At 38.8% G+C, this 27803-nt stretch overlaps 1 protein-coding gene across 4 annotated transcripts in view; it reads left to right on the top strand.

The window, feature by feature from the left end:
* Positions 1-27803, top strand: part of AFF2 (ALF transcription elongation factor 2) — a 587559-nt gene that overhangs the window by 168060 nt on the left and 391696 nt on the right. For 3 of the 4 annotated variants that reach the window (XM_062183803.1, XM_062183804.1, XM_062183802.1), the window contains exon 2: positions 22879-22999. The exons of the other annotated variant lie outside the window; for it this stretch is intronic. In XM_062183803.1, the coding sequence (XP_062039787.1) occupies positions 22879-22999 (121 nt within the window). The remainder of the gene's footprint in view (positions 1-22878; positions 23000-27803) is intronic. 4 annotated transcript variants of the gene reach the window in all.

Here is a 27803-nt window from a genome sequence, read left to right as displayed (position 1 = left end):
AAAATCCCCTTCCAAAATAAGTTCATATGCTAATGCCCCAAACCTTTGAATACATTACACACTTTACAGGGAAGAAGGGAGATTGCAGGCATTATTAAGTTAAGGACTTTTTTTTCTTTTTTTTTAAACTTTTATTTAATGAATATAAATTTCCAGTGTACAGATTATGGATTACAATGGCTTCCCCCTCCCATAACTTCCCTCCCACCCGCAACCCTCCCCTCTCCCGCTCCCTCTCCCCTTCCATTTGCATCAAGATTCATTTTCAATTCTCTTTATATACAGAAGATCAATTTAGTATAAAGATTTCAACAGTTTGCACCCACATAGAAACACAAAGTGAAACATACTGTTGGAGTACTAGTTATAGCATTAAATCACAATGTACAGCACATTAAGGACAGAGATCCCACATGAGGAGCAAGTGCACAGTGGCTCCTGTTGTTGACACAACAAATTGACACTCTAGTTTATGGTGCCAGTAACCACCCTAGGCTGTCGTCATGAGTTGCCAAGGCTATAGAAGCCTTCCAAGTTTGCTGACTCTGATCATATTTAGACAAGGTCATAAAAGACAGAGTGAGGATAGTAACCAATGATCCTAAGAGTGGCATTTACCAGGTTTGAACAATTATACAGCATTAAGTGGGGAAGAGGACCATCAGTACACACAGGTTGGGAGTAGAGCCATTGGTGGTAGAGTAGAGGTTATGATTACAAAGGAATGAGGCCCAAGTGTGCTAGACAGGGTCTAGAAAAAAGGACAGAGTCATTATTAGAGGAGCTAAGAAAGGTGCTGTCTAAGCTACAATTTTCTGATTTAGAGGCAAATAGAACCTGACAGAAGGGGCTTGATAATAATCTGGTGGGCTTTAGGCCTTGTAAGTTAAGAGGCCCAGACCTATCTATCTCTTCACATGGGGTATATCCTAAGGGAGGTGTGAATCTCCTAGGGGAAGGCACCCTGTTGACTTTCATTACTTGGCTGGCCTGGGAGGAGAGCTGGCCAGGTAAAGGCAGGGGGCATCTCTAACAAGAAATTTACAGTTCTGCCTGCAATGTTGCTGACCCTACTTGACCGTCCCCTCAGCTGCAGTGGTCACTTTGGAAGTTGGGCTGAGTGAAGGGCTTTTCAGCTTAGAGCCAATAAGATCTGTGGCTCTGACCTGGGCATCCTTCGACTCCAGGGCAGGTCCATTTCCAGTGATCCAACTCTTGGCAGAGCTGCCAGGGCTCTTCACAAGCTGACTTCTGCTGAAGCCCAGGCTTACCGCATTGAAAGCCACTGCAGTGGACTGGCCTGTTGGGTCTCCTTGAGGGCAGATCACTCTACAGATCAGCCATTAATAGGCCTGCCACCCATTGCTTCTGATGCCTAGCTTTCTTTTCCTCCTAGTTTGTGTTAAAGTAGACCAGAGGATGCAAGTCAAGGGAGTGCCCATGTCCCATCTCTAATCTTTGGTGGCCTGAACTACAAGTCTATAGTCACAGGTATGTTCTGTAGTAGTTTTTCTAAGGTAGACAATGCCCATGAGGAAAATTATATTCTCACTTAAAAACTTTCTTTCCCTTTGGTCTTAAAGGGAGGTTTTTTCTACTTACTGCTTACTTCGCTGATGGCAAAGTGGCTAATCCGTGCGGTGCGCCAGCCCTGGCGGCCATTGGAGGATGAACCAATGGCAAAAAGGAAGACCTTTCTCTCTGTCTCTCTCTCTCTCACTGTCTACTCTGCCTGTAAAAAAAAAAAAACACTCCACAAATACACTGAAATATGGAACTCTGCATAAGTTAAGGATCTTGAAGTGAGGGGATTATCTTTGATGATATGTGTAGGCCCAGCACAATCACAAAGAGTCCTAATAAAAGCTATCCAAAAGAGTCAGCCTGAGTAGGAGATGTGATGATGGAAGCAGGAGTAAGAAGACAGATATATGCTACATAGCTAGCTGTGAAGCTGGAGGAAAGGGACATGATCCAAAGAGTGAAGGTGGCCTCTATAAGTTGAAAAAGGCAGGAAAACAAATTATCCCCTGCAGAGTGGAGGAACTTTTTTTTTTCCAAAGGCCATTTGGATATTTGTAACATAATTTGCTGGCCATTCAAAATTATCAATTTAGTCTGCCTGGGGCACAGTGTGCCCAGCCTGCTCTTTTTCCCTGGCGTCTTGCTAGGAAGGGGCTTGCTGTAGCCCCACGCCTCCAGGGCGCATGGCCTTCGGGCCATGTGCTCTGGGCATCCTGGCCTAGATGCTCTTCCACGTGGCTGGTTCCTGGTGCTCGGTATGAACCCCTAATTACCTCTTTTTCTTAAATAAAGCTCTTACTCTCCTATGCATCTTTCTTACTAAATAAAAGCTTAAAACGTAAAAAAAAAATTAGTCTGGTAGAGATTTATTGAATTTTAAGTTTTTCCTGTGGTTGCCTTGGCAGGTACAGACTTTGCAGGCCTTATATGGCCCACGTGCTAGATGTTCCCACCCCTGCCCTAGAGCATTTAGAATGAGTGGAGTTTAACCAACATCTTGATTTTAATTCAGTGAAAGCCATTTCAGACTTTTGACCTCCCAAATTGAAAGAGAATATTTTGTTGTTATTTGAAGCCATTATGTTAGTGGGAATTTGTCACAGTAGCCCTAGGAAACTGATAGTAGTAGCTACTCAAGGAACTCATCATGAATTTGGAAGAATGGCAAGTGCAGTTCCATCAAAGTGGATTAAATGATGTGAGCAGGGGCTGCAGAGTTCTGGAGACTGCAGAGGAGACGGTCTGAATTTAGCCAGGATGGAAAAGAAAGTGTCAGGCAAGGCTTCCTCAAGGGCACAACAGAGAAAATATCACAGATTCAGGGGCATAGTAGGAACAAACCGATGGGGTAAGATTTTTCTATGTGTCACTGTGCCCAGTGTAGGACCATTCCAGAGGGAACAAATAATAGGCTGAGGATTCCATTTGCACAGAGTGATGAGGACAGAGAAGTAGAGGACCCATCATTCCTAAGGATTCTATTTCCTGGCCCTGCATTCGCAGAGTCATCCCTTCTGCTTCAATGAAGGCCAGCAAGCCCACCAGGTGGGTACTGATTATAGATCTTTGTGAAATCTATATGCATACAATATAGATGAGTGTACATATGTATATAACTCTCAAGATCCATCTAGTGCAACAGGGCATATCCATCAGCATAGTGATTAACATCCATTAACTTAGGGGTACACTGTGGAATTTGAAAGAGCTGAAGCTTGAAGTAAGTATCTCCTTCCTTTTCAGTCTGCATTGGATCATACATTAAAATGAATGGAAGCAATTATAGGCAGATTCAATGACAGTGCCATCATTTATTGGAGTATAATTCCTCTAGTCAATCAGTGCTCTAAGTCACAATAAATTATATTAGACTTCCAGTATTACTTGAGCATGTAGAGGGCTATGGATCAATGAGTATCTGATACTTGAAAAGCTTCAGCATTCACTTCTTTTTGAATCTGTAATTAACAAATGAAACCAAACTAATCACAGTAAATTGTTCATTTGACTACATTGTTGTTGCTGAGCACACTGTGTGCTGAGGAGCAAGAATGGGAAGCACTACAGAATGTTCTCCTTTACTCTTGTATGTTCAGGTGCCCATCAGCAAATGAATACATCTATCAGAGCGTGTAAATAGTGTGTTGCTATGAAAAAAATGCTTCATCCTTGCAGACTCCTGATTCATTTGGCTTAAGCAGTATGTGTTAATCAATGATTGTTTTATATTGAAAGGCAACAGTTTCATTTTGCTACAGATTGGCTGGCAATTTTCCAAGAAAATATCAGCAAACTGAGGAGTTCTTAAAGTAATGTGTGAAATGTCTGTGAAACAGGTAGGGGAAAAAAAAAAACTGCTGGTGCCTTATATGACTCAGAATTCTTCCCAGCTACTACAAGCACCTAGGAAAAGAAAAACAGGCAAAATGCTTTCAATTTACATGGAGTTTTGATTTAAAGACATAGTCCTTGGTAAATTGTCTCACTCATTTATTTATTTTCTTCAGCTACTGTGCCTGAAAAATGCCTTCATCTCTTAACAGGAAATTTATATTAAGCCTGGAATGGTGCTTAAAATCTTTGGATAGTTCAGAGAAGAGCATGTACTAGCTCCCACACACCAGCATAGCGTTTGTAATACTGATTACAAATATAGGGACAAGGATGTTCAGTAACTCCTTAGCGTAATTTGTTTTGCTAGTTTGCTATGCACCAGTGATATTCAACTGGGTCATAGCATTAATATGTCCGTAATATACAGTGCAGTGACTCCATATGGTGTATTGGGTAGAAACATATTAAACGTATTATACAAACAGAGCTCAACATTTCACATATTATTGATCAAAAATGCACCAATTAGATAATACAGCAGTCATGAAAATAAACACTGGCATATGTGCCCAAAGTATATGTGGAATTAGAATTGAGGGGACAAATGAGAATACAGAAGGGGAGATAATAAAACAGAACCACACAGGTTAGACTGCTCCAATGACTCTAAAAGCACAAAGTTGTTTTTTTTTTTTTTTTCCTGAGGCAGAGCACTCAAACCAGTCTGGTTTAAACTCTAAGTGCCTTAATAAGTAGACCTAGAAATCTCTCTCTCTCTCTCTCTCTCTCTCTCTCTTTCTCTCTCCTCTCTCTCTCTTTAGGGTAACTCTGCTCAACAGAAATTTAACGTGAGATACAAGCAAAAACCACATTATCTAAGTTTAAATTTCCTATTAGCCACATAAAAAAGTACCCAAAGAACCAGGAGATTTAATATCTTTTATTTAAGACAATATATGCACAATGTAATTTTAACGTACATTCTGTATAAAATCATTAGTGCCATATCTAATATTTTAATTTTTATATACCATGTTTTTGAAATCCAATGGCTATTTTACTCTTAGAATACAGCTCAATTCAGACTATTCACTTCAAGTGCTCAGGTTGGTTAGTGTCTACTGTATCAATGTAGATTTAGATTATTCTGTGATGATTAAATCTCTTCTTCCTACTTTATTTTGTGCTCCTTTGGATAAGAATGTGAGCATGTGGTTGAATCTATTGACTGAGTCTCAGAGTAGTCCAAGGACTTTCCAAGGATCACACAAGCTTCAAGTTGCAGAATCACTCTCAGGTCTTTCCCTCATATGACTTCCTCCTTCCAAAGGTTGATCTTCTTGTATGTGTCCTTCTGTTTCATTGTTTGTTGAAAAGGCATAGGAGATGTACAATTTGGGACATGCTCAATCAGACTTGCCCCAAATGGTAGAGTTAGAAACATGCCAGGGGATTCCAATTCAATCCCATCAAGGTGGCATGTACCAATGCCATCTCACTAGTCAAAGTGATCAGTTTCAGTTTGCAATTGATCATAATGATAGGATTAAAAGTCAAAGGGATTACATAAACAAGACTAGTGTCTGCAAATACTAACTGATAGAATCAAAAAGGAGAGAACGATCCAACATGGGAAGCGGGATACAAAACAGACTCACAGAATGGCAGATGTCCTACACAGCACTCTGGCCTCAGAATCAGCCCTTAAGGCATTCGGATCTGGCTGAAGAGTCCATGAGAGTATTTTAGGCATGGAAAGCCAAGACACTCTGGCAAAACACACACACACACACACAACCTAAATGAAAGGATCTCTGCGAGTGAGATCCCAGTGGAAAGAACGGGGCCATCAAAGAAGGAGGTACCTTTCTGTGAAAAGAAGGAGGAGAGAACTTCTACTTTGACTATGACCTTGTCTAAATCAGATCGGAGTTGGTGAACTCAAAAGGCTTCCATAGCCTTGGCAACTCATGACAAGAGCCTAGGGTGATTACTGACGCCATAAATAAGAGTGTCCATTGTTAAATCAACAACAGGAGTCACTGTGCACTTACTGTCCATGTAAGATCTCTGTCTTTAATGTGTTGTACAATGTGAATTAATGTTGTACAATGTGAATTAAATAACTAGTACTGAAACAGTACTTTACACTTTGTGTGTCTGTGTGGGTGCAAACTGATGAAATCTGTACTTAATATATACTAAATTGATCTTCTGTATATAAAGATGATTGAAAGTGAATCTTGATGTGAATGGAATGGGAGAGGGAGTGGGAGATGGGAGGGTTGCAGGTGGGAGGGAAGTTATGGGGGGAAAAAGCCACTGTAATCCAAAAGCTATACTTTGGAAATTTATATTTATTAAATAAAAGTTATAAAAAGGCATATTTATGAAGTAATAGCTAGTGAGTTAATGATGACCCACAGAAAGTTATTTTCCTCAAACTTTCCCTTTAGTCTAACACTTAGGAACTTTTCCCATGTTCTGGATGAAGAGAATTTGAAAGCGTTTTACAGGGAGAACATGGGGTGGCATAGGAGAAAAGAAAACTGAACCTGGACCCAGACAACTTACACTCACATTCTCAGCAACACAGAGCACTAAGCAGTTAGACATTAGACATTACCTGTGTGACAGTTGAGTAGTGAGCAGTTAGCCCTTCCTGGGTCTCAGTGTCTTCATCTGTGAAAAGTGGTTATGGTGCATGTTGGACGTGTTTCTCAGGTTTGTTACAAGTCTCACATTTGATCATATTTGTGTAGTTATGTGATTAGTAAGGTGAAGCACCATGAAGATTAAGAATTTGTTACTTTTTGAAAGAGAAGCAAAAATTTTAAATCAAATTTTCCCCAGATTCATTCATTTATGTTGAAGTGATATTGGTAATAAAAGGGTACTTCAAAAATTTTGTGGAAAAATCCAACTTAAAAGGTTACCTTTGGACAAAACTTTTTAAAATGCATACATAGTATTTTAATAATATATATTTTACATGAACTTTTTGAAGACCCCTTGTATTCATGGATTTCAATTTTTTACACCATAATTAATGTATCCTTTAAGTTTATTTCCCATGAGTTTTTTGAAGTTCCTGCATGGATGAATCACTCTTCTTCTGAAAACTAGATCATTACAGATGAGGCTTAAGCTCCTACTCAATCAAGCCTCAATTGTCTACCCTATGCCCTGCCCTGCTTACCTGTCCACTGCTAGCTAAGAGACAAGCTATCAGGGCATGCATAATTTTGAACGAAAGACTGAGCTGGTGACCTAGGATAAGTAGAGGCCTCTCATCTCCCCAGCAGAGCACATTTCTACTAGCACCGTTTCTCCTGGACTGCCACATATTTAACATGCTGGTCTTGTGTGTAAGGGTGTGTCTCTGTGTGGTGCCAAGACTCAAGAATTGAAGATAAATGCATTAGATCCACACCAGATGTGTAGGATAAACCTGGCTCTCAGATTGAGTCTAGAAATAGGGACAAAAAGCCAGGCTTCTCTTTTTCATATGAATTGGCAGGAATGTTGGCTATTATAGGTACTGTGGGGAACTGCAGGCTGGCCACCTGTGAGAATCTCCTCATCTACATAGTTTGCAGCAAGGCCTAGGAAAACAGCCAGGTGAAACAGATGAAACAGAATGGACTCTGCATAAACAACTAGGAGGAGCCAGGTGAAACAGATGAACTTTCGACCTGAGGCTATACGCGCCCTTTCATCTGATTGGACGATATCAGCATAAAGGGACATTGGGATCTGGGTGGGCCGGCAGGGCCCCCGCTGCTGGCGGTCACCGCCGCGGCCCCTCCTCTTCTTTTCTCCTCTCCCCACTTTCCTTTTGCCCCCACAAATGTAAAGTTCCTTGAGAACTGAGAAAGGGTGAAAGTTCCTTGAGAACCGAGAAAGGGTGAAAGTTCCTTGAGAACTGATGAACAGTGACCCTGTCGTGACTGCGTTGGACCCTCGCTGGTGAGCGTCTGACAGGTACTGTGGCAGTATTTGGTGCACATAAATTTCTCTTTATTCAGTGAGGACTGTAGTGGGTAAGAAAAATCTCCCACCAAACACTATCACATTATCTGAAATAGTACTAATGAAAATGATTATAATTATGGTGGAAATAGGAGCTGCTATTTGATCAGTGATCATAATAAGTTATTTTGGTTTAAAATGTGAAATATTAAAATACTAAATTGTAAAGTATCACCTTTTTAGTCACTGCTCTTCATAGAGCAAATGCAAGGTGACAGATTTTAATAAAAATAGCAAGCATATCTAGAATATGCATTGTTGGCCAAATTACTATAACTTATAGCATTTACATGTGTCATGTTTCAAAAGATGAATGTGTTGTTTTAATTCGCTTCTTAAACATGACAACAGGATTTCCAGGCATTTAAAGGTACAGAAACAGTGTGTTAGAACAGAAGGAAACTATTGGAATATATTGGTCATAACTTGCTCACAAGTGTTTCTGACAGCAGCCTTCTGCTGAAGAGAAGATTGCTCAAATTGCCAGTTATTATTATTTTTAATAAATAAGCCTTCTATCCTCTCCCTTTCTCTCTCCCTCCCTCTGGCTTCTGTGTGATTGTGTGCAACAAGCATATTTTCAGTGGGACCATTTCTATTACATAGTGATTGAGCTCTGATTTACACATCAATTACCCACCTTCATGGACATTTTCATGCTCCCCTAGCTGACATCAATGAAGCATAACTGCGTAAACGCTTTATTTCATACCAGTTTTGGATAACTGAGACTGATAACTAATCATATTGAGAGACAATGTGCTATAATACAAGAAACAATAAAAGCTTCCCTTGAAAATCTCATCTATTCTTTATGAGCTCACTATTTGCATGCCTATCTTAGTTGTCCATTTCTCTTGGCAAAGATCTCTCCTATCCCAAGTGAAATTAGGGCTTCACCTTTGAATACAAGTACTTGCAAACACCAAATCCTCATTTTCCAACCTCCCCTCCTACCTAAAGCAGGAAATCTTAAATGTTTTTCTGCCAGTGTTGTAGGTAATTTTATACAACATTCCATGGATAATCTGCCAGACTGAGCTTGGCTGATTCTATAATTTCTTCTTCACTCTTCCTCATTTGTCCCATGGGATCACCTCTAGTGTTACTTGGTTCATGTGTACTTGAGTTAGCTGAGATGCAGAATATGAACTCTTCATTGCTGAAGGCCCAACTGGAATCCAACTGTTTGATTTTGCTCCCCACCCTAAGCCACCCTAAGAGTGTAATCATGGAAGTTTATTCACATTTTTTTCTGCATGTTAAGCATTTTGGAATGGTTTTAGCTCCCCTTCTGGAATGTGAATTTCTCCAAAGCTTGTATCATGTCCTATCTTTTCTGAGAATCAAACATGGTGCCTAGTATGATGTAGACACACAGTAAATGTTTCTTGATTAAATAGAATAATTAATACATTAATGAATCTCTTTGTCAACATTTTCTGTGATCTTGGGCAGAAAAAATATGTTTGCCTGTCATTTGTTCATTCTCTTATTCAAAAATTATTTATTAAGAGCTGAATACTGAGGATGGCACTTTTCCAGATAAATGAGAAGGAGAAATGTGTTTTTCCTCTCGGCAGACAGTTTCATTTAACACCTAGAAATTTGCTTGAAACAGGAAAGGAAGAACGAAGAATGAGTTGGAGAGTCAAAGGAGAGTTGTGCTAGAGTAGATGGAGAGGAATGGATAGCATGCAGTGTGGACTAGAAATAATAAGTCCTAAAGTCTAGGCCTGAAGTGTTCCTTTTGAACTGGCTCAAAAATGTGGTCTGAGGATGTATTCATTTTTGAAGGTGGCTGATATTGGGGAGCTTCAAATAACAGACCTTTATAGCCTCACAGTTCTGGAGGTTGAAATTCTGAAATCAAGCTACTGGCAGGGTTGGTTCCTTCATACAGAAGAATCCATTCCACCCCAATTTCTCATAGTGTGTTGTCACTTTTTGACAGTTCTTGAGCCATAGAATCATCAGCCTGATCTCTGCCTTCACCTTCACATGGCATTTTCCATGTATGTCTCTGTTTTCACATATCCCTATTTTATAAGGATGCCCATTGTATAGGTTTAGGGGCTCACCATTCACATGTATGACCTCCTCCTAATTACATTTTCAAAGACCTGTTTTTCCAAATAAGGTCATGTTCTGAGTTGTTGGGAGTCAGGACTTCAGCATAAGGGTTTTGAAGGAACACAATTCAACTCAGAACAAGAGGCTTCTGCATCTCTGTGTCAGATACTTTATCAGGGTTAAGAGAGAAAAGTGTAACCCACGAGAGAGTGACACCTATAGGTCCATGTGTGAAAACAAGCTTGGAGTTATGGTAGCTTGCAGACAGCAGGAGAAGCAGGGTGTGCCCAGGATTGTTCGCTGCTGTCAAGATATCATGCTCAGCCCACAGTTCTGTGGGGGTACCCCATGGAAAGTGGCAAGGCCCAAAAGGTTAAGCATTCAGGGGTTAGAATTTACCTGTATAAACATGAGAGAGTGCATGTGGATCAAAGGGTTTGGTGAAACATGAAAACAAAGTCAGCTTAAATTGTCAATTATGAACTGCTCCTTAAGGGCATTAATTTCCTTACTTTAAAAAGTAATTAAGAATACTGTTTCTGAGCAAATATTGTTTTAAATTAAGTATTTAATGAAATTGCCTTGCTTATAGCTAACTGAAAAAAAAACACACCCTTTAGATGTTATTTATGAGAAACCAGGTTATATTACAATTTTGACTTGGAAAAAATGTCTGACATTTAATGAGTATATAGATGAAATACTTCAGGCACCTTTTGCCTACTTCGAAGGATAGAGGTATTTTGTGTAGGTTGGTTACAGAAGTGACTGTTATGGATTTCAGGACATGGCACATGGGATGAAGACAATAAACACTGGGATGAGACAAGGGCTCATCAAGGGTAGAGGGCCAAGCCAAGCTCTAGAGCACTGAACAGGATGCCATGTCTGCCATGCCAGGGCAGAATGACTGGGGAAAGCCATAAAAAGGCAGGTCACAGTCTACTAGAAGACAAGGAGAAGGAGAAGGAGGCACAGGAGGAGGCTGACCTTTCAGTTGTATAATATATTCCACAAACTGAATAGTATCTGAAGTCAGAATTCAAATAAAGCACAAAGTACTTTAGAGCTGTCACAAGTAATCAAAGCTCATAACTGCATCCTCTCTGCCTACTCTCAAATGGATCTGTGCAACCATTTATTACTCTGGAAAGCATATTTTCATTTCCTTGAAATAAATCAAGATACATCTACGGGGCTGGCACTGTGGCATAGAAGGTTAAACCTCTGCCTGCCACTCTGGCATCCCATAAGGGCACTGGTTCGAGTCCTGGCCATTCCATTTCCAACCAGCTTCCTACTAATAGCCAGGGAAAGCAACTGAAGATGACCCAAGTGTTTGGGCCTCTGTACCTGCGAGGGAGACCCAGAAGAAGATCCTGGCTCCTGGCTTTGGATCGGCCCAGCTCTGACCATTGCAGCCATTTGGAGTGAACCAGTGGATAAAAAATCTCTCTGTTTTTCCCTCTCTCTGTCTGTAATGCTGCATCTTAAATAAATAAATAAATCTTAAAAAAGAAAAAGATTTACATCTAGAAAGTCTTAACAGCTTAGTCTTAGTGTCAACTCTGATTAGCTTAGAGACTTATAAATGGGATAAATTCAAGTTGACACTAAAAGTTCATAAAGAAATGTTGAAAGAAATATAAAACAACAAGAAAATAATTTTAAAATTATTATTTCTGTTTTGCAATAGAGAATATGGTAGATGTTCACAAGAGTGAGACTGAGAATGTCTTCTATCATTTTTTATATAGTTAAAATTTTGGATCCCATTTAGAAGTTATAAATATATAAAATGAATTACTGTATTCGTTATCTGCTTATACATTTTCTTGGTTTGTTGTATCCAGTCAAGGGTCCCACTAATGTTCAGCAATTACTTTTGTAAATTCCTGAGGCATTCACTTGTTTGGAACCTTCTTGGTTTGGTCACCATAAGTATAAAATGCTTATAACTGTCACTGAGTCAATGATGCATAAGGAGTGATAGTAAAGTCTAATTTTTAATGAATGGGTCAGAAATAAAGTTATTTTTAGAATATTTATTTGAAAGGGGGGGTGGGGAAAGAGAGAGAGAGCAAGAGAGCTCTTTTCCATCTGTTGATTCATTCCCCTAATGCGCACAATAGCCTGGGCTGGTAGAGGCCTAAGCTAGGAGCCAGGAACTCCATCTGAGTCTCCCAAGTGGGTGGCAGAGACCAGATACATGAACCATCATCGACTGCCTTCCCAGTCATGTCAGCAGGAATCTGGATTGCCAGTGGAGTAGCTGGTACTCAAAGACTTCCATATGGAATGTGGGCATCCCTAGCAGCCATTTAACCTGCTACTTCACAACATCCACACTCAAAACTGAAGTTATTTTAAAATGATTATTTATAAAAATAGAAATCAGATAAGCTAAGAAAATGTTACAAGAGCAGAACAGAAACTCAAGGCTCTTTAGTTATCTATTGTACAAAGGAATCTTCTTGTAGTACGATATGTACATAAGGAAGAGGATGGGGAATGCTTGACATGAGGCTGAAGGAGATGAAGTCAAAGAGTCACATAGTTAAAAGGGATACCTGACACATTCTGAGTTGCCTAAGAGAGGAAGGAAGTGATATTTATTGAAGAGACAGATAGCTCACCTAAACAGTCAGGGATATTGGGCCATATCGCTCAGCCATTGATTATATTATGTGAGAACAAAATAATTTAATTTCACTGGAGAGACTCCTTTTAGAGTATATTTTAACAGGCTTCCAGAGAGTTGCTGATATGTTAAGTATTGTTGCAGGCAGATGGGAATTTTTGGGCTGACAGAGTCATGGTCATTTTATATATATATAAGTGACATTTACATTAAAATAGAATCTTGTAAAGCATGCAGTTTTAGTGTATTCTTAAAATATTCTTGATAAACAGTATCCATTTGAGTACCTACCCGTGCAGAAGAATCTGTCCTATGCTCTAAGAGTCCTATATAACCAATATATCATATAGGATTTCAGGTTCTTAGATATACACCTGGGTCAATTGTACCATATCTACTGTTTGAGAAAAGCTGAAAATATGTAAATGTGTCTCTCTGTGAGTGCCTATCTCTTCTGCAAGGAACACTAGTGTCTTTTTTGTCTCAGAGATGGCTTTCAGATTCTGATTTCAGTGGTTGTTTATTTGCACTACTTGTTAATTGTATGATGTTGGACATATTAACCTTCCTGTGTCTCATAGTTTCTTCCTGTGTCTCTTAGTTTCTTCAGGTGTAAAGCAAGGATGACAGTACCTCTTCAGAGTGTTTGTGAATGTTAAATAAAAAATACTCACATAATAGTGCCTGTTATAGAGGAAGGAATCAACTGATTATAGCTATTAGTATTATTGTTCCTGTTCTTCTACATGACAAGTGTATTGTATTAAGCACTTTCACCTTCAAAGCTTTTTCAAAAGATATATCAATAATGTAGATTCAATATAGTAGAATATATAACTTCCTTAAAGGTGCCTGGTTTTTTGTTTACTCTCATGAAATGAAGAGTTAAATGATATTTTCAAGTTAAGTCCATCAGATTTAGGCATGACCAAATGTATGAGATAAAAATAATCTGAATAACATAATTTATCATACCATGTGAAAAGATCAGAAGTTGTATATAGGATGCATTCTGGAAGGCTTAGATACAATTGGTCTGACATGTGAATTCGGTCTGGGGTTTCATATAATCTTTCCTGATTGATTTCTATGGACAGCCAAACTGGAGAGTTAGATATGGAAGAAATATTTAGAAACGTTTTAAAGATTTATTTGTTAGAAAGAGACAGAGAGAAAGAGAGAGAGCTCTTCCATCTTCTGGTTCATTCTCCAAATGGCAGCCACGGCTAGGGCTGACCAGGCTGAAGCCAGGAGCCAGGAACTTCAACGGGGTCTTCCACATGGGCACAGAGGCCCAAGCTCTTGAGTCATCTTCTGCTGCTTTCCCAGATGCATTAGCAGGAGGCTGGATTGGATATGGAGCATCCAGGACTTGAACTGGCACCAATATGCATGCCACCGTCAGAGACAATGGCTTAACTGGCTATGTCACAATAGCAGCTCATTTAGAATATTTAAATTGAAAAGTTATTATTTTAAATCTCAAGCCAATACTAATTTTTTATTTAAATTTATTTACTGACCCATTTGATGATGTTCTATCTATGACCATATTTGAGTGAATAGAGAAAAACTTTCAAGAATTTATCTAATCAAAAATAACTTAAACTTCTAGGTTATAAAAGAGAATTTACACTTCAACAATCATGAAATTTTGCCATAATTTTTATAGCATACAGAGAACTGTTGAAAACTATGTATAAATACTTTTGTCATATGCAGGTCTTAGAGCATAGCTCAGACTTTTTAAAAAAGCACTGGATTGGTAATTAGCAGAGTGGTGACCTGGATGTAGCTCTCATAAGCTGTGTGAGCTGGAAAAATCATCTGAGCATCAGTTTTTTATATTTAACTCTCACCAGCTTTCCAGTTGTTTATAAGTTTTAAATGTGCTAATGTGTAGTAAATCTCTGTGTGATGAAGTAAAGTGTGATCAGAGTGCCACTGATCTTATCCATTAACGGTGAGCAGCCAGTAGTAGTTTACAGAAGCCTTTCTAATTCACAATATTTTACTTTTACACTACCAGCATAGAGAGAAAAGATAAAAATCATTCCCATTTTACAAATGAGGAAACTGAGGCTTACAAAGATATTTATTAATCATTAAGCAAATTGTAAGTGAACAAGATAGAGCCCATCCAGATCTTCTGAATCTGGCTATCATCTTTCTGGACACACTGTGGCATTCTTTAAGCTTTTCTGCATGGCAACCTGTTTCTTTGATGTCATTAGGTTTTTAGCATTGCAAGTTGTGTTAAATTATCTTTGTAGCTTGAGTATTTGAAGTATTTAAACTATAACAGCATTTCTGGAGTTTGGTAAGATGTTCAAAAATTTAGTCACATTCTTTTAAAAAAAAGAATGTACATTTTCCTCATGACATCTCCATTTGTTGTTACTTACTTATGTGTAGAAAGTATCTTTGTATCCTTGTGTAGTAAATGGCTTTGACCTCAAGGAGTGGGTAGTCTAATGGGTAGCATAGAGAATCATAGTTAAATCATTACAAATGCACAAAATAAAGCACTCTTAATGAACATGGTATAACACAGGACCAGCAATAGCCATAAAACAAAATGAAGAACTTGACTCTGTTATAATGTGTCTGTGTCATGAAAAGATCATACCTAATGAAGAAAGCCAGTTGCAAAAGACCACATGTTTTATGATTCCATGTATGTGAAGTATCCGGAATAGGCAAATTTATTTAGAGAGAAAGTAGATTAGTAATTGCCTACAACTAGGTTGGATGGGAGGCTTGCAGGGCAAGGGTACTGCCAAATGGTACAACACCAATGAAATTCTAAAATGATATCACAGCAATAGCTGCAAAATTCCATGCATATACTAAAATAATTGTGCACTGTAAATGGGTGAAATTATGTGCCATGGAAATTATTTCTCAGTAAATCTTCTATAACTAAAAATGATAGGACTAGAAAAGAGAAGGCAGGTGAGACAGAAAGAAGGCAGGATAGGAGCACTTGGAGGATCTGTCCACTTCACTGGACAATGGTTAGACAGGGTTTCTGGATGAGCTCAATCCTTGATTTTCAGAACAAGAAAGAATGTTGCAGCTCCAACATTCCCCTACACTACAATATTAAGCCTGTTTTGACCAGAACTTCTGTTAAGTATTGGCATCTATATCATTTATAAAAGCACACACTTAAAAGAACCACAAGAATTAGCACCAGCCTAGTTCTCTAAGGCCTAAAGAAATTGGAAAGGCTACATGAGTTAGATAGCTATAGTAAATACCTTTTGTGTTATTTGTCCTTTTCATGTTTATCATGATAATTTTGTTTTTGAAGGCAAGTATTTGCCTTCAAAAGGAAAGTCCATTTGCTGAAGAGCCTGTTTATACCCGGAGTTCTTGATGAGTTATGCTGTCTAATTATGGCTTAGGGGAATATACTCACTTGGAAAACTCCTCTGCAAGGCCAGATTATATTTCATCCCATACCTCCACATCCAAGGGTCTCATATTTGTTCTCTACATGTGTAATATAATTATGCCTTGTTTTTAGCACTTGCTTTGGGCCATTTTGAATTTAGCCCTTTACACTTAGATACTCATGTCTATTAGAGAAAATAAATACAGAAATTGGTGATGTTTTTTAATGTATTGGATAGCTGAGATTCTCTCTTTTAAGAAATAGAAGATATGTGCAGATTAGATTGGTATCAAATGAAATGCAGAGGTAAATGTTGAGAAAGTAGCATTTGGAACTCTGGAACATGGGCTAAGGATAAATATGCACATATTTTATAGAAGGGAGAAATTCTTTTTTTAACTTTCATTGAATAAATATAAATTTCCAAAGTACAACTTTTGGATTATAGCGGCTTTTCCCCACCATAACCTCCCTCCCACCCACAACCCTTCCATTTCCCACTCCCTCTCCCATCCCAATAGGACCACAAGGAGTAAGTTACAGCTTATGTTTCTCCCTTGGGTGAATTAAATGTGTATTTTATGCTCTTATAGGCAAAATAAAGTCATTTAATGCAGTTGGACTAGAACATGGTAAAGCTGAATTATTTACTTTCAAGCACATTGTTACAACAATAAATCTTATATTAGTTAGACATATTTTTAAACAAATTTGTCATTTTTAAATATAGGTGTTTTTAAATGCTTCCCCAAGTAGTTTTAATTAGGTAATCAATGATCATTAGGCTTCATGAAATATATAGGCTCAATGGACTTAAACTGCTTTTTACTGTTCCCCAACCCAGCCACTTCCTCATAGATGTTGTTAATTTTTGTAATCACTTTAGTGTATTTACAATTTGATAAAAGGAAACTGATGTTTTTTCTTTACTTGAATCCAAATTAAATTCCTAATGTTTTTTGCTACTGGCAATTTCTAATAAAATTCAATGCTAAGGAAAGTTGAATAACAGAGTGCAAACAAAATTTATATTTATTTTGGAGTGATGGGAACACCAGGGGCAGAAAAAAGAAACCATGGGTATTGGGGAGAGTGTTAGTTTAGGAACAGGAAAACCTGGGTTCCTGACTCCTAGTTCTGCCACAAACCTGCTGTGAGGCCCATTACCTAAAAAGTTCAATTTCCTCATCTGTAAAATGAGGGCACCGTACATATGTAATTGTGACAGTCACTTCTCTTTTAAAAGCCTCTATTTCAGAAGACTAGCCTGTGTTGTCAGCCTGAGTGGGCTACCACTGTGAGCTAATGAAGATGGCATAATTGAACTTTCTGGATCTCAGTGAATCTACCTGTACCGTGGATTTTATTGTCACACAGATATACCTGAGGCTTCTAATGTGCAGCGTGAGAGTTACCTACATACAAGAACAAGTTTAAGGTCAGGGATAGGAGAGTATCTGAGAAAAAAAGGAAAAGGAGAACTATTTGAACTTAAAGATGGATGAAGCAGGTTCAGATCTTCCTTTGATGCTCATTTGATGAGGACTTCGGAGAGCATCCCTCATTTTAGGAGCACCTTAGTTTGCTTCTAGGTAAATGAGAGAAGTTTCTCTGCTGCTGGGGGCCAAGAAACCACATGGGTGTGTGAAATCATAGCTAATGTGAAAACTTCATGAAAGAAAGAAGCTTCTGTCTATCATGTCTTGCATCAGAGTGATTGTTAACCAAGTAGTTAAATGGAATTTATTCTTCTTTCTGTGTTGTTCCTATCAGTTAATGTGGACGTTGGCAAAAAAGAAATTCCAAAAATATAGGATAGACAGAGAGAAATCAAAGCTATTTGGTTTATTATGAATACATTAGTTTTGAGTGGTCAGTGGTTTTTATGTCATCCTTATGTGACAGATTTTATTATATCCAGGAGGAAAAAATACTCCCAACTTACTAAGAATGATGAACCTTCGAGTCAAACATTTTTGCTCAACTTCTCCATATAAAGATGGGTTTTCGTTCTGATACAACCAATCCATCCTGTGCTCATCATTGTGAATAAGCTGCAGTTATTTAGACCAGTAACATAATGATTCATTCAGGTTTCTGGCTTGAACATTCTTTAGGGGCTATGGAGCCCCTTTTCCTTTGTAAAACAAACTCCAGAGTATAAAGACACATCAAATCATCAAGGGAGAGACATATACTTTCCTGCAGCCTCTGCATGGCTCGCTGTCTCAAACACAGCCTAGGTGAATTGTAAGAACTTTAATTGAGTAGATAAAGAGGTCCTCATAATTATAAACTGCAGTAGGTGTAACAAGAGGCTAAATACATAGCTGTGGTTTTAATTAGCTGGTGCTTCAAATTAGTAATGTCGGTTTCAGTCAGAAATCAGTGACGTTATACACTGAAAGCTTTATCACCATGTAGTTCATTCTTCATTAGACCTCGCCATGTGAAGCTTTCAATACAATGCCATGCTGAGTGAGAAAGGAAAATGTTGGAGATATTTGGTTGCTTTCCAGGAACAGTGAAACTCTATGGAGATTAAATTCATTCTCACCATCGATATGAGAATTAACTGTTCTTTGTTATATGTGTTAAAAAATGCAGCAGGCAGTTTTGCTTGCAACAGATAACACCCGTGAGCACACTCAATCTGCTATTCAAATTTGCATCTGGAGTTTGGTAGCTAATGAACTGATGCAAAATGCAGCCAAGAGCCTCCTAACAAATCAAAGCCAAGTCTAACGCCCCGAAAATGCCCTTACTGCTGGCCGCTTGAAGGGTTGTCATGCAAGTTGAAGCACGTTTCTCTTCTCCTCCTTTTTTTTTTCCTTTAGGGTTTTAATTATATCTTTCCCTCAGAGGAGAAGGAAAGTAGTTTGCAAAGCCAAGAGACCAAAACACTTCAGTTCTCTTCATTGGAGAATTAAATGTGATCTATGGGCCTGTCATTGTGAGCTGTCTGGTGCATGAAATGAACGGATAGCTGGAAAACTGACATCTTGCTTGCATTACTTCTTTTGCTTCTTGTTTGCTTGTGGAGAATCATTTGCTATGGAAGGCAAAGAAATTAAGTGTCCTTCCCCTTTGCAACAAACCTTCCACTCCCACTAAATATCATTCTAACTTGTTTTCCCACCCCTGTCCTGACATTCTGTCTTTCTTGCATTTTGGCAAATTGATGGGTTTGTATTACACACATCCAGTATATGTGGCGTAGAGGTACAGTCTCATTCTCCACACTTAATGGACTGAAGATGCCCTGAAAAAGTGCCAGATTCATTCCACATCAGACTCCAACATAGACACTTGGACACATCACAACTGTTTGGGGTTCTCATCTCAGCTTGTGAACAGAAGGGAAACGATAGCATGAGAAAACATGGTATGTTTAGAGGGTTTCTGAGACTAGACAAGATAAAGGTGGCTTTTAATACCTGGACTTGGTATCTTCTTGACCAGGCATTCTGCAGATATGTGGCATGGATTTGGAGTAGGGGTTTGCAGGTTTTCTTTGCTTTTCCCAGCCAGTGGTACCATATGCCAAACGAATGAGTGGCCCAGTGAGCTCTTATGTATCTGGTATTGTCTGCATTATGAAAGTGTAATGTGAATTTAAGCATTCTATAAATGTTGCCACTATTTAAATATAGAGCAATGAGTGTTATTTATCCAAATGATATGGCTATCAGAAGACACTTGGAATTTGACAATTCAAGAATTCCTGCCGGCGCCGTGGCTCAGTAGGCTAATCCTCCGCCTTGCGGCGCCGGCACACCAGGTTCTAGTCCCGGTTGGGGCACCGATCCTGTCCCGGTTGCCCCTCTTCCAGGCCAGCTCTCTGCTGTGGCCAAGGAGTGCAGTGGAGAATGGCCCAAGTGCTTGGGCCCTGCACCCCATGGGAGACCAGGATAAGCACCTGGCTCCTGCCATTGGAACAGCGCGGTGCACCAGCCGCAGAGCGCCTACCGCGGCGGCCATTGGAGGGTGAACCAACGGCAAAAAGGAAGACCTTTCTCTCTGTCTCCCTCTACTGTCCACTCTGCCTGTCAAAAATTAAAAAAAAAAAAGAATTCCTGTGGCAAAAGGTAAATTAAGTGCAGTGGCACCACACGTTACATCTATTTACGCTGCATAGATAGTTCTTGCTCTAGGCTTCTACGTTATAAATTAGTTATGCTACTCATGAGCAATCTAACTTACCAATTATAGGCATTAAGCATTATGGTTTTTCTTATAAAGATTTATTTATTTATTTATTTGAAAGACAGAGTTACAGAGAGACAGAAGCAGAGAGTGAGAGAGAGAGAGAGGTCCTCCATCCACTGGTTCACTCCCTAGACAGCCACAATGCCTGGGCCGATCCAAAGGCAGGAGCCAACAGCCTCCTCCAGGTCTCTCACATGCGTGCCAGGGCCGAAGGACTTGGGGCATCTTCTACTGCTTTCCCAGGTCACAGCAGAGAGCTGGATCAGAAGTGGAACAGCCAAGACTCGAACTGGCACCCATATGGGATGCCAGCACTTCAGACGGCAGCCTTACCTGCTATGTTACAGCGCCAGCCCCGCATTAGGTTTTTTGTTTTGTTTTTTTGTAAGATTTTATTTATTCATTTGAGAAGTAGAATTACAGACAGTGAGAGGGAGAGACAGAGAGAAATCTTCCATCTGCTGGTTCACTTCCCAAATGGCTACAATAGCCGGAGCTGTGCCTATCTGAAGCCAAGAGCCAGGAGCCTCCTCCAGGTCCCTAAGGCTGGTGCAGGGGCCCGAGCGCCTGGGACATCTTCTACTGCTTTCCCAGGCTATATCAAAGAGCTGAAGCAGAGAACTGGATCTGAAGAGGAGCAGCCTACTGGTGCCCACGTGGGGTGCTGGCACCACAGGTGGAGGCTTAACCCACTGCGCCACAGCACCTGTCCCCCGGCATTAGGTTTTGAATACATTTATATCAGTATATCTCTTGTAATTTCTCTTACTATTATGTTAATTTGCATGTCAATTGTCTAAGTCTTAACATAGTAATATTAACAGGAAGAAGGAAACCAATATCTATACAGCACCTGCTAGGAAATTTATGTGCAATTGATATATGTACATTCATATAATTTATAATTCATATAATTTAAATTTACCCAGCTTGGATAAGGGTAAAACATCTTGGATAAGGGTAACATCAAAAGCAGGAGAAAAAAAAAAGTAAATAAGGGCTGGTGCTCTAGTGCAGTGTATTAAGCTGCCATCTTCAGTGCCAGCATTCCATATGGGCACTGATTTGTGTCCAGGCTGCTCTACCTCCAATAATGCTTTCTGCTAATGAACTGGGAAGGCAGTGGAGGATGGCCTGAGTATTTGGGTCCCTGCACCCACATGGGATACCAGGAAGAAGCTCTTGGCTCCTGGCTCCTGGCTTCAGCCTGGTCCAACCCTGGCCATTGTGGTCATTTGAGGAGTGAAACAGCTGATGGAAGATCTGTCTGTCTTCCTCTCTCTCTTTGAATCTCTGCTTTTAAAATAAATAAAATAAAATCTTAAAAAAACAAAGCCAGTGAACAAAATGAACAAAATAAAATTCAATACAGATTGAGTATTATGTATCTGAAATCCCTGAAACCAAAAGTGTTTCAGATTTTGGATTATTTTGGGTTTGGGAATATTTGCATATATATCATAAGATAGCTTTGGGATGGGACCCAGGTTTAAACATGAAATCCATTTATGTTTCATATATACCTTAGATTCATAGTCTGACCATAATTTGTGCAATGTTTCTGGTGTGCTTGCATTTTGAGGTCTAGAGTGAAATTTTCCAACTGTGACATCATGTCAATGCACAAAAACTTTAAGGTTTTGGATTTTTAGATTAGGTATGCTCAGCCTGTACCATAAGACTTAAAAACTGATTTAATTAGCAGAACTACATGATGAAGAAAATAGTTGTTTTCTTAATAGGGAAGTGTTTCATTCTGTAACACCCAAGTGCCCAGAATATATGAAGGATATTGAAATAGTTCCTGGAAAATGGATTTAAAGATTAGTTCACTTGAATGCTAAAAATTTTGAAATCCATGCATCCATGCCATTTTTGCATATTATGGATTTTCTATGAACTCTTTGAAGAGCATTTGTGTACATGGATTTTTTTAAAAAATACACCAAAATAAGCTTATCTTTTAATTCATTTTCCTTCAATTCTTGGAATCAGCCGGATATCTTAAATGTTGTCTCAAAGCTTTTTATATCCAAATGGAAAAGCCTAAAATATAAGAGTCATAGAATAAACAAATTTTTATTAACATTTGTGCATTAAGATCATTCAAGACTTTTAATATCTATTTTTTTCATTGTTATTTAATGGTTGTTTAAACTAGACCCCTTTTTTATGAAGAATTTCCCCAAAAATCTTCCAGTTATCTTTGAAGCAAATTATGGGAAGACCAATACAACAACAACCACACAAAAAGGAGTGTGGGTATTTAAGCGATTTATAGTTGTGTGTCTATGTTTCCAAAAATGTCCTTAGATTTTTGTGTACCTTTATTAAAACAGACTTATCCTGGCTATGGGCTCAGAGCAGAATTCTAGTTTATCTGTACCTCCATGGTTTGATAATACTTTTCCCCTGGGACTTTGTGACATCTGTAGATTCTGAGCCCTCGGCAGTTGGCACCACAATGTAATTTTAATTCAGTACCTTTCGGCACAGTGGGAAGCATGTGATTGCTTCTAAAAATCAAACAAGGACAAGAGAAAAGAATTCTGCCATATTCTCATGGTCATGGCTAGAGTTTCTAATTTCTTTTCCCCTCTTTTTAATTATTTTTTCTTGTATGACTAACCTTTTCTTTCCTTTTGTCATTTTCTTCTCATATCAGTCACTATGAACAAGACCGTAGTGCACTTAAAAAAAAGGAATGGGAGCGAAGGAATCAAGAAGTCCAGCAAGAAGATGATCTCTTTTCTTCAGGCTTTGATCTTTTTGGGGAGCCCTACAAGGTAGCTGAATATGTATGTAATTTATCTTTCTGGAAAATGGTTGTCTGTTACTCATGAATCAACATTTAATTTGCCTTTAACATTCCCAAATCACTTGCAGAAGAATATATTTTACAACTAAAATAAATACATATACTCTATTTGGGTAATTACAAGTTTCTGAAGAAGTCTTCAGAGACAAAATCCAACTTCTTTGAGGACAAGAGTAGGGTTTTCCTAACACTTTCTACAGCAAGGAATGCCCCACCCCCATGCATTCCAGGGCTTTGATTATCATAGAGACAACTCCTGAAGTCTTCATCAGAATGTCAATGCACGTTGCCTATTTCTCCTTCCAATCATTGCCACCCATCACAATACCATTTCTCTCAATTCCCATGTTAGTTTGTTAGCAGCTGTTCAGTGATTTGAGTACTCTTTGAAAACCACTCTTCAAGAATAAAGGAAAGAATGGGCCATCAAAGAAGGAGGTACCTTTCTCTGAAGGGAGTAGAGAACTTCCACTTTGACTATGACCTTGTCTAAATAAGATCAGAGTTGGTGAACTCAAAAGGCTTCCATAGCCTTGACAACTCATGACAAGAGCTTAGGGTGATTACTGATGCCATAAACAAGAGTGTCCATTGTTAAATCAACAACAGGAGTCACTGTGCACTTATTCCCCATGTAGGATCTCTGTCTTTAATATGCTGTACAATGTGAAGTAATGCTATAACTAGTACTCAAACAGTACTTTACACTTTGTGTTTCTGTGTGGGTGCAAACTGTTGAAATCTTTACTTAATATATACTAAATTGATATTCTGTATATAAAGATAATTGAAAATGAATCTTGATGTGAATGGAATGGGAGAGGGTGTGGGAGAGGGGAGGGTTGCGGGTAGGAGGGAAGTTATGGGGGGGCAAAAGCCACTGTAATCCAAAAGCTATACTTTGGAAATTTATATTTATTAAGTAAAAGTTTAAAAAGAAGAATAAATGAAAAAGCCAATAATTTTTCCTGGTGGTAAATAATCATAGGTTAAGAAATTGCTTCAACCAGAGTTTGATAGCATAGCTATGCTAACTGTCATGTATTCTGGCTAGTGTGTAGCTCCAATAACCATTATACTGCTATGTCTACAAGTATTGATTTCACAATGACTGTCCCTGAACTTTTTATCTGAGGTGGATATTTGGAGTGACTGGAAAGAGATTATAATGAAAGAATCTTATTCAACTGCTGGCAGTTGATTAGTTTTCATTGAAATTTAGTAGCATTGTAATTTTCTGTAGTGAAACAAAAATAATATAATAAATAAAACAGAGAAAATTTTCATTAACTGACATTTTATGAGAACACTATTTAACCTACAGTGACTTTTGGAAAAGAGAAGTTCTTGAATGAGGACAGTACAGGGCCCAATGCTACTTTGGGGTAAAGGGTAAGTTGACTAAATTGGTGACTAGTGAGACAATCAGTTTGTTCCCTTGTTCAAAACAAGGAAACAGTTCTTGATTGAGACACTCAGATCACTTCCAACTTTGGTATGCCTGGAATAGACTTAGGTCATGTAAAACTATTGATTTTTGAACTGTCAATAATAGTACAATCCATAAAAATGTATTTTTCTTGTATTGGCCAATTTTAATTTATATTATACATTTGAATGTGTGTTGTTAGATATTTGATTCCTTTAACACACAATTATTGAAGGATTACTGCATACTAGTCTCTTAGACTGGTGTACAAAGAGAAATAATGCATAATCTCTGCACTCAAGGAATTCCTGGTCCAGTGGCAGAAGTCATCATGAACAAATGATGATATGGCTGCATAATGAGGCTATTACAGAAACAGACAGAGAAAGGATCAATAAAGAGTTTGTACCTCACTCCAAAGAGTTTGAATTCTGTTCTGTACTTGAAGAGAAGGCATTACAAATTTTTAATTCATGGCATAGCCAGGACAGATGTGCAGTTTAGAAAGATAATGTTGGACGGGGCATGGGAAAATAGAGGAAGGTTACAAATCTATTTTAATTGCTAAGGGGACCTTATAGTGGCAAAGGTTTAAGGTAGAATGAAGAAACTGAAATGATAGGATTGGGTGTCTAATTGAATATGGGAAAGTATGGAGTAGGAATGAATGATTTTAAAGTTTTTGACTTGAGAGTATGGTAGTATCATTATTAAGTTATTCAAGAGGATAACATGGTTGTTGCTTGTAGAGAAAAAAATAATTCAGTTTTGAACATGTTGGGTTTGAAAATATCAATGTAATATCAAAGGGGAGATATCCAGTAGGCACTGGATATATGTGTTGGGAGCTCATGGGAGTAGCAGATTTTTATTTAACTTTTACCTTTGTATAGGTGACAGTGAAAGCTGTGAGAATGAGTCACTGAGTGATATTATGGAGTAAGAGAGAGACAGAGAATTCTGGGTAGTAGCAATATTTGAGGAATAAAACTGATGCTATGAGCAAGGTATAAGAAAATAGACTAAAAAGGAATTATCAGAGAGGTAAGGAAAGTAGTAGGAAAGAAATATTTACTAAAAACCAAAGGTTTTTTTGGAGGAATGACATGATAGTTGCATGAAAGACCAGCAAAGGCAAGAACTATAAATTGGCTGGTGGGTTTCTCAGGTAAGGGTAGCTGGTGACCTTAGTGAAAAGTCTTTTTATTTGTTGATGTGGTGGTTATTGTAGGGAGACAACCTACCAGGGATTGGAGAGTAATCAGGAAGTGGTTAAGTAAAGAGAAGCAGTTGATGTGATTTTGCAAAGAAGTTTTGCAGGGAGGAAAGGAGAGAGGAAAGTTAGAAAGTAAAGGGAGCAACTATATTGAGGGAAGCTTCTTTTCTAAGTGAGAGAAATGTGAGCATTTTTGGAGATTGATAGGAAGGAATCAACATCAATGGAGAAGGGTAAGTGGAAGATGCATAGGACAGAGTTGATGCTGAGTAGAGCAGGAGACCATTATAAATTACAAGATGAGGAGTACGTAAAAAATCCTGAGCCAGGGAAAAAGAAGGGAATGGAACATTAGAATGAGAAAAAAGCAGGCAAGTTTAAGCAAGATTGGGGATAGAGCAAGACTGGGAGTAGTGGAAGGTCAAAGGGTGATAGGCATACTGTTCCTTCTCAAGGTGAAAGAGGGACAAATGAGTTTTTTTAATTTTTAATTTTTTATTTATTTTTTATTTTTTTTTTACAGGCAGAGTGGACAGTGAGAGAGAGAGAGACAGAAAGGTCTTCCTTTTGCCGTTGGTTCACCCTCCAATGGCCACCTCGGCCGGCGCGCTGCGGCCAGTGCACCGCGCTGATCCGATGGCAGGAGCCAGGTGCTTCTCCTGGTCTCCCATGGGGTGCAGGGCCCAAGCACTTGGGCCATCCTCCACTGCACTCCCTGGCCACAGCAGAGAGCTGGCCTGGAAGAGGGGCAACTGGGACAGAATCTGGAGCCCCGACCAGGATTAGAACCCAGTGTGCTGGCGCAGCAAGGTGGAAGATTAGCCTATTGAGCCACAGCGCCAGCCATAAATGAGTTTTAATTCTTTGGATGGAAGAAAAAATGAACTTTTCTCGGAGACTTTATTCTTTAAATTCAGTGTCCACACCCATTATCAACACTGTTATGAGATGAAGAACTCTTGATTTATTCCTCCTTCATATTGCAAATCATGTTGAATTAATGGTCTGTTATCTTTAAGGTAAATGTATTCTTGCCCATCATATAGACATGTATTTATTTGTAGATACTAGGAGTATATTTTTGAGTGGCTTTGAAGATGAAAAGCCTGTTCTTAACATTGTCAGAAGTTTTCATAAGTCATTTGTCTTGATACCACAAGGGTACATTAAGTAGAGACACAGACGGAAACATTTAGCCTAGTTCAAGGCCAGGCATGTTGTATAAGTAGCTTGTTGCTTTTGTACTTCTTTATGGGGAATAATCTTTGTTCTTTGGTCTAAACTGTGAAAAAAGGAGCAATACTAACAGTTGGTGACCTAGTAATTCTTTTTCTTTCACCCTTGTGTTGATGATCAGTTGTCATCTTGTGCTGTTCATGTTCAGGATTCCCTGTGAGATCACTGAGGATTATGTATCTTTTCTTCTCCTATATTATGATATGAACACTAATGTACACTTAAAAAGTACCTTAGACAAAGACTCAGCCGGTGATACTTGGAGTACCTGAGCATGCTAGTGGCAGTGGGAGTCCTAGATCTGGCTCACAGTGCATTTTTAGAAAACAAGGAGACACCACAACCTTCCACTAGGGTTGTAATGGGAATACTTAATCAACTTAAAAGTAAAAATTCCTCATGTGGTTAATTAGGACTTTCAGGAAGCTTTTTGTTATCTCAAAGGCTTGAACATGGCCTAATCATTTGGCTTGTAGTGTCAGTAGTTAATGATCTAGCCAAGTGAATGCTGGTACCTAGTCTATTGCCTTTTCTTAATAGAAAGAAGAAATGGTGATCTCTTATCTTTCTGGATGATTTCTTTCCTTTCTTTGCTTTCCCTGGACCACCTATGGAATGGAAAGAATGTTGGCAACCCCCAGATTTGGTTACTGAGAGGGACTTTCTGTTTAGGGCTACTTGTGTAGCTTACATCTTTCATATCTGAGTTCGTATTATCCTTTTGAGAAGGAAGTCTTCAAACGTGCGTGAGAAATATAAAGCCATTTGATACATTTTTGTTAGTGTAGAAAGATTGGTGAGGAGTTGGCATGTACCACGTGCCAACTCTGTGGAAGGCACTGTGCCAGAGCTTTTTGTATGTAGTTCTTTCATCCTTGTGACAAGTAGAAT

This window comes from Lepus europaeus, chromosome X, assembly GCF_033115175.1.
Source record: "Lepus europaeus isolate LE1 chromosome X, mLepTim1.pri, whole genome shotgun sequence".
NCBI classification, from domain to species: domain Eukaryota; kingdom Metazoa; phylum Chordata; class Mammalia; order Lagomorpha; family Leporidae; genus Lepus; species Lepus europaeus.
Note: the sequence above shows the minus strand (reverse complement) of the source record. Positions and strands in the feature narration are given on the sequence as shown.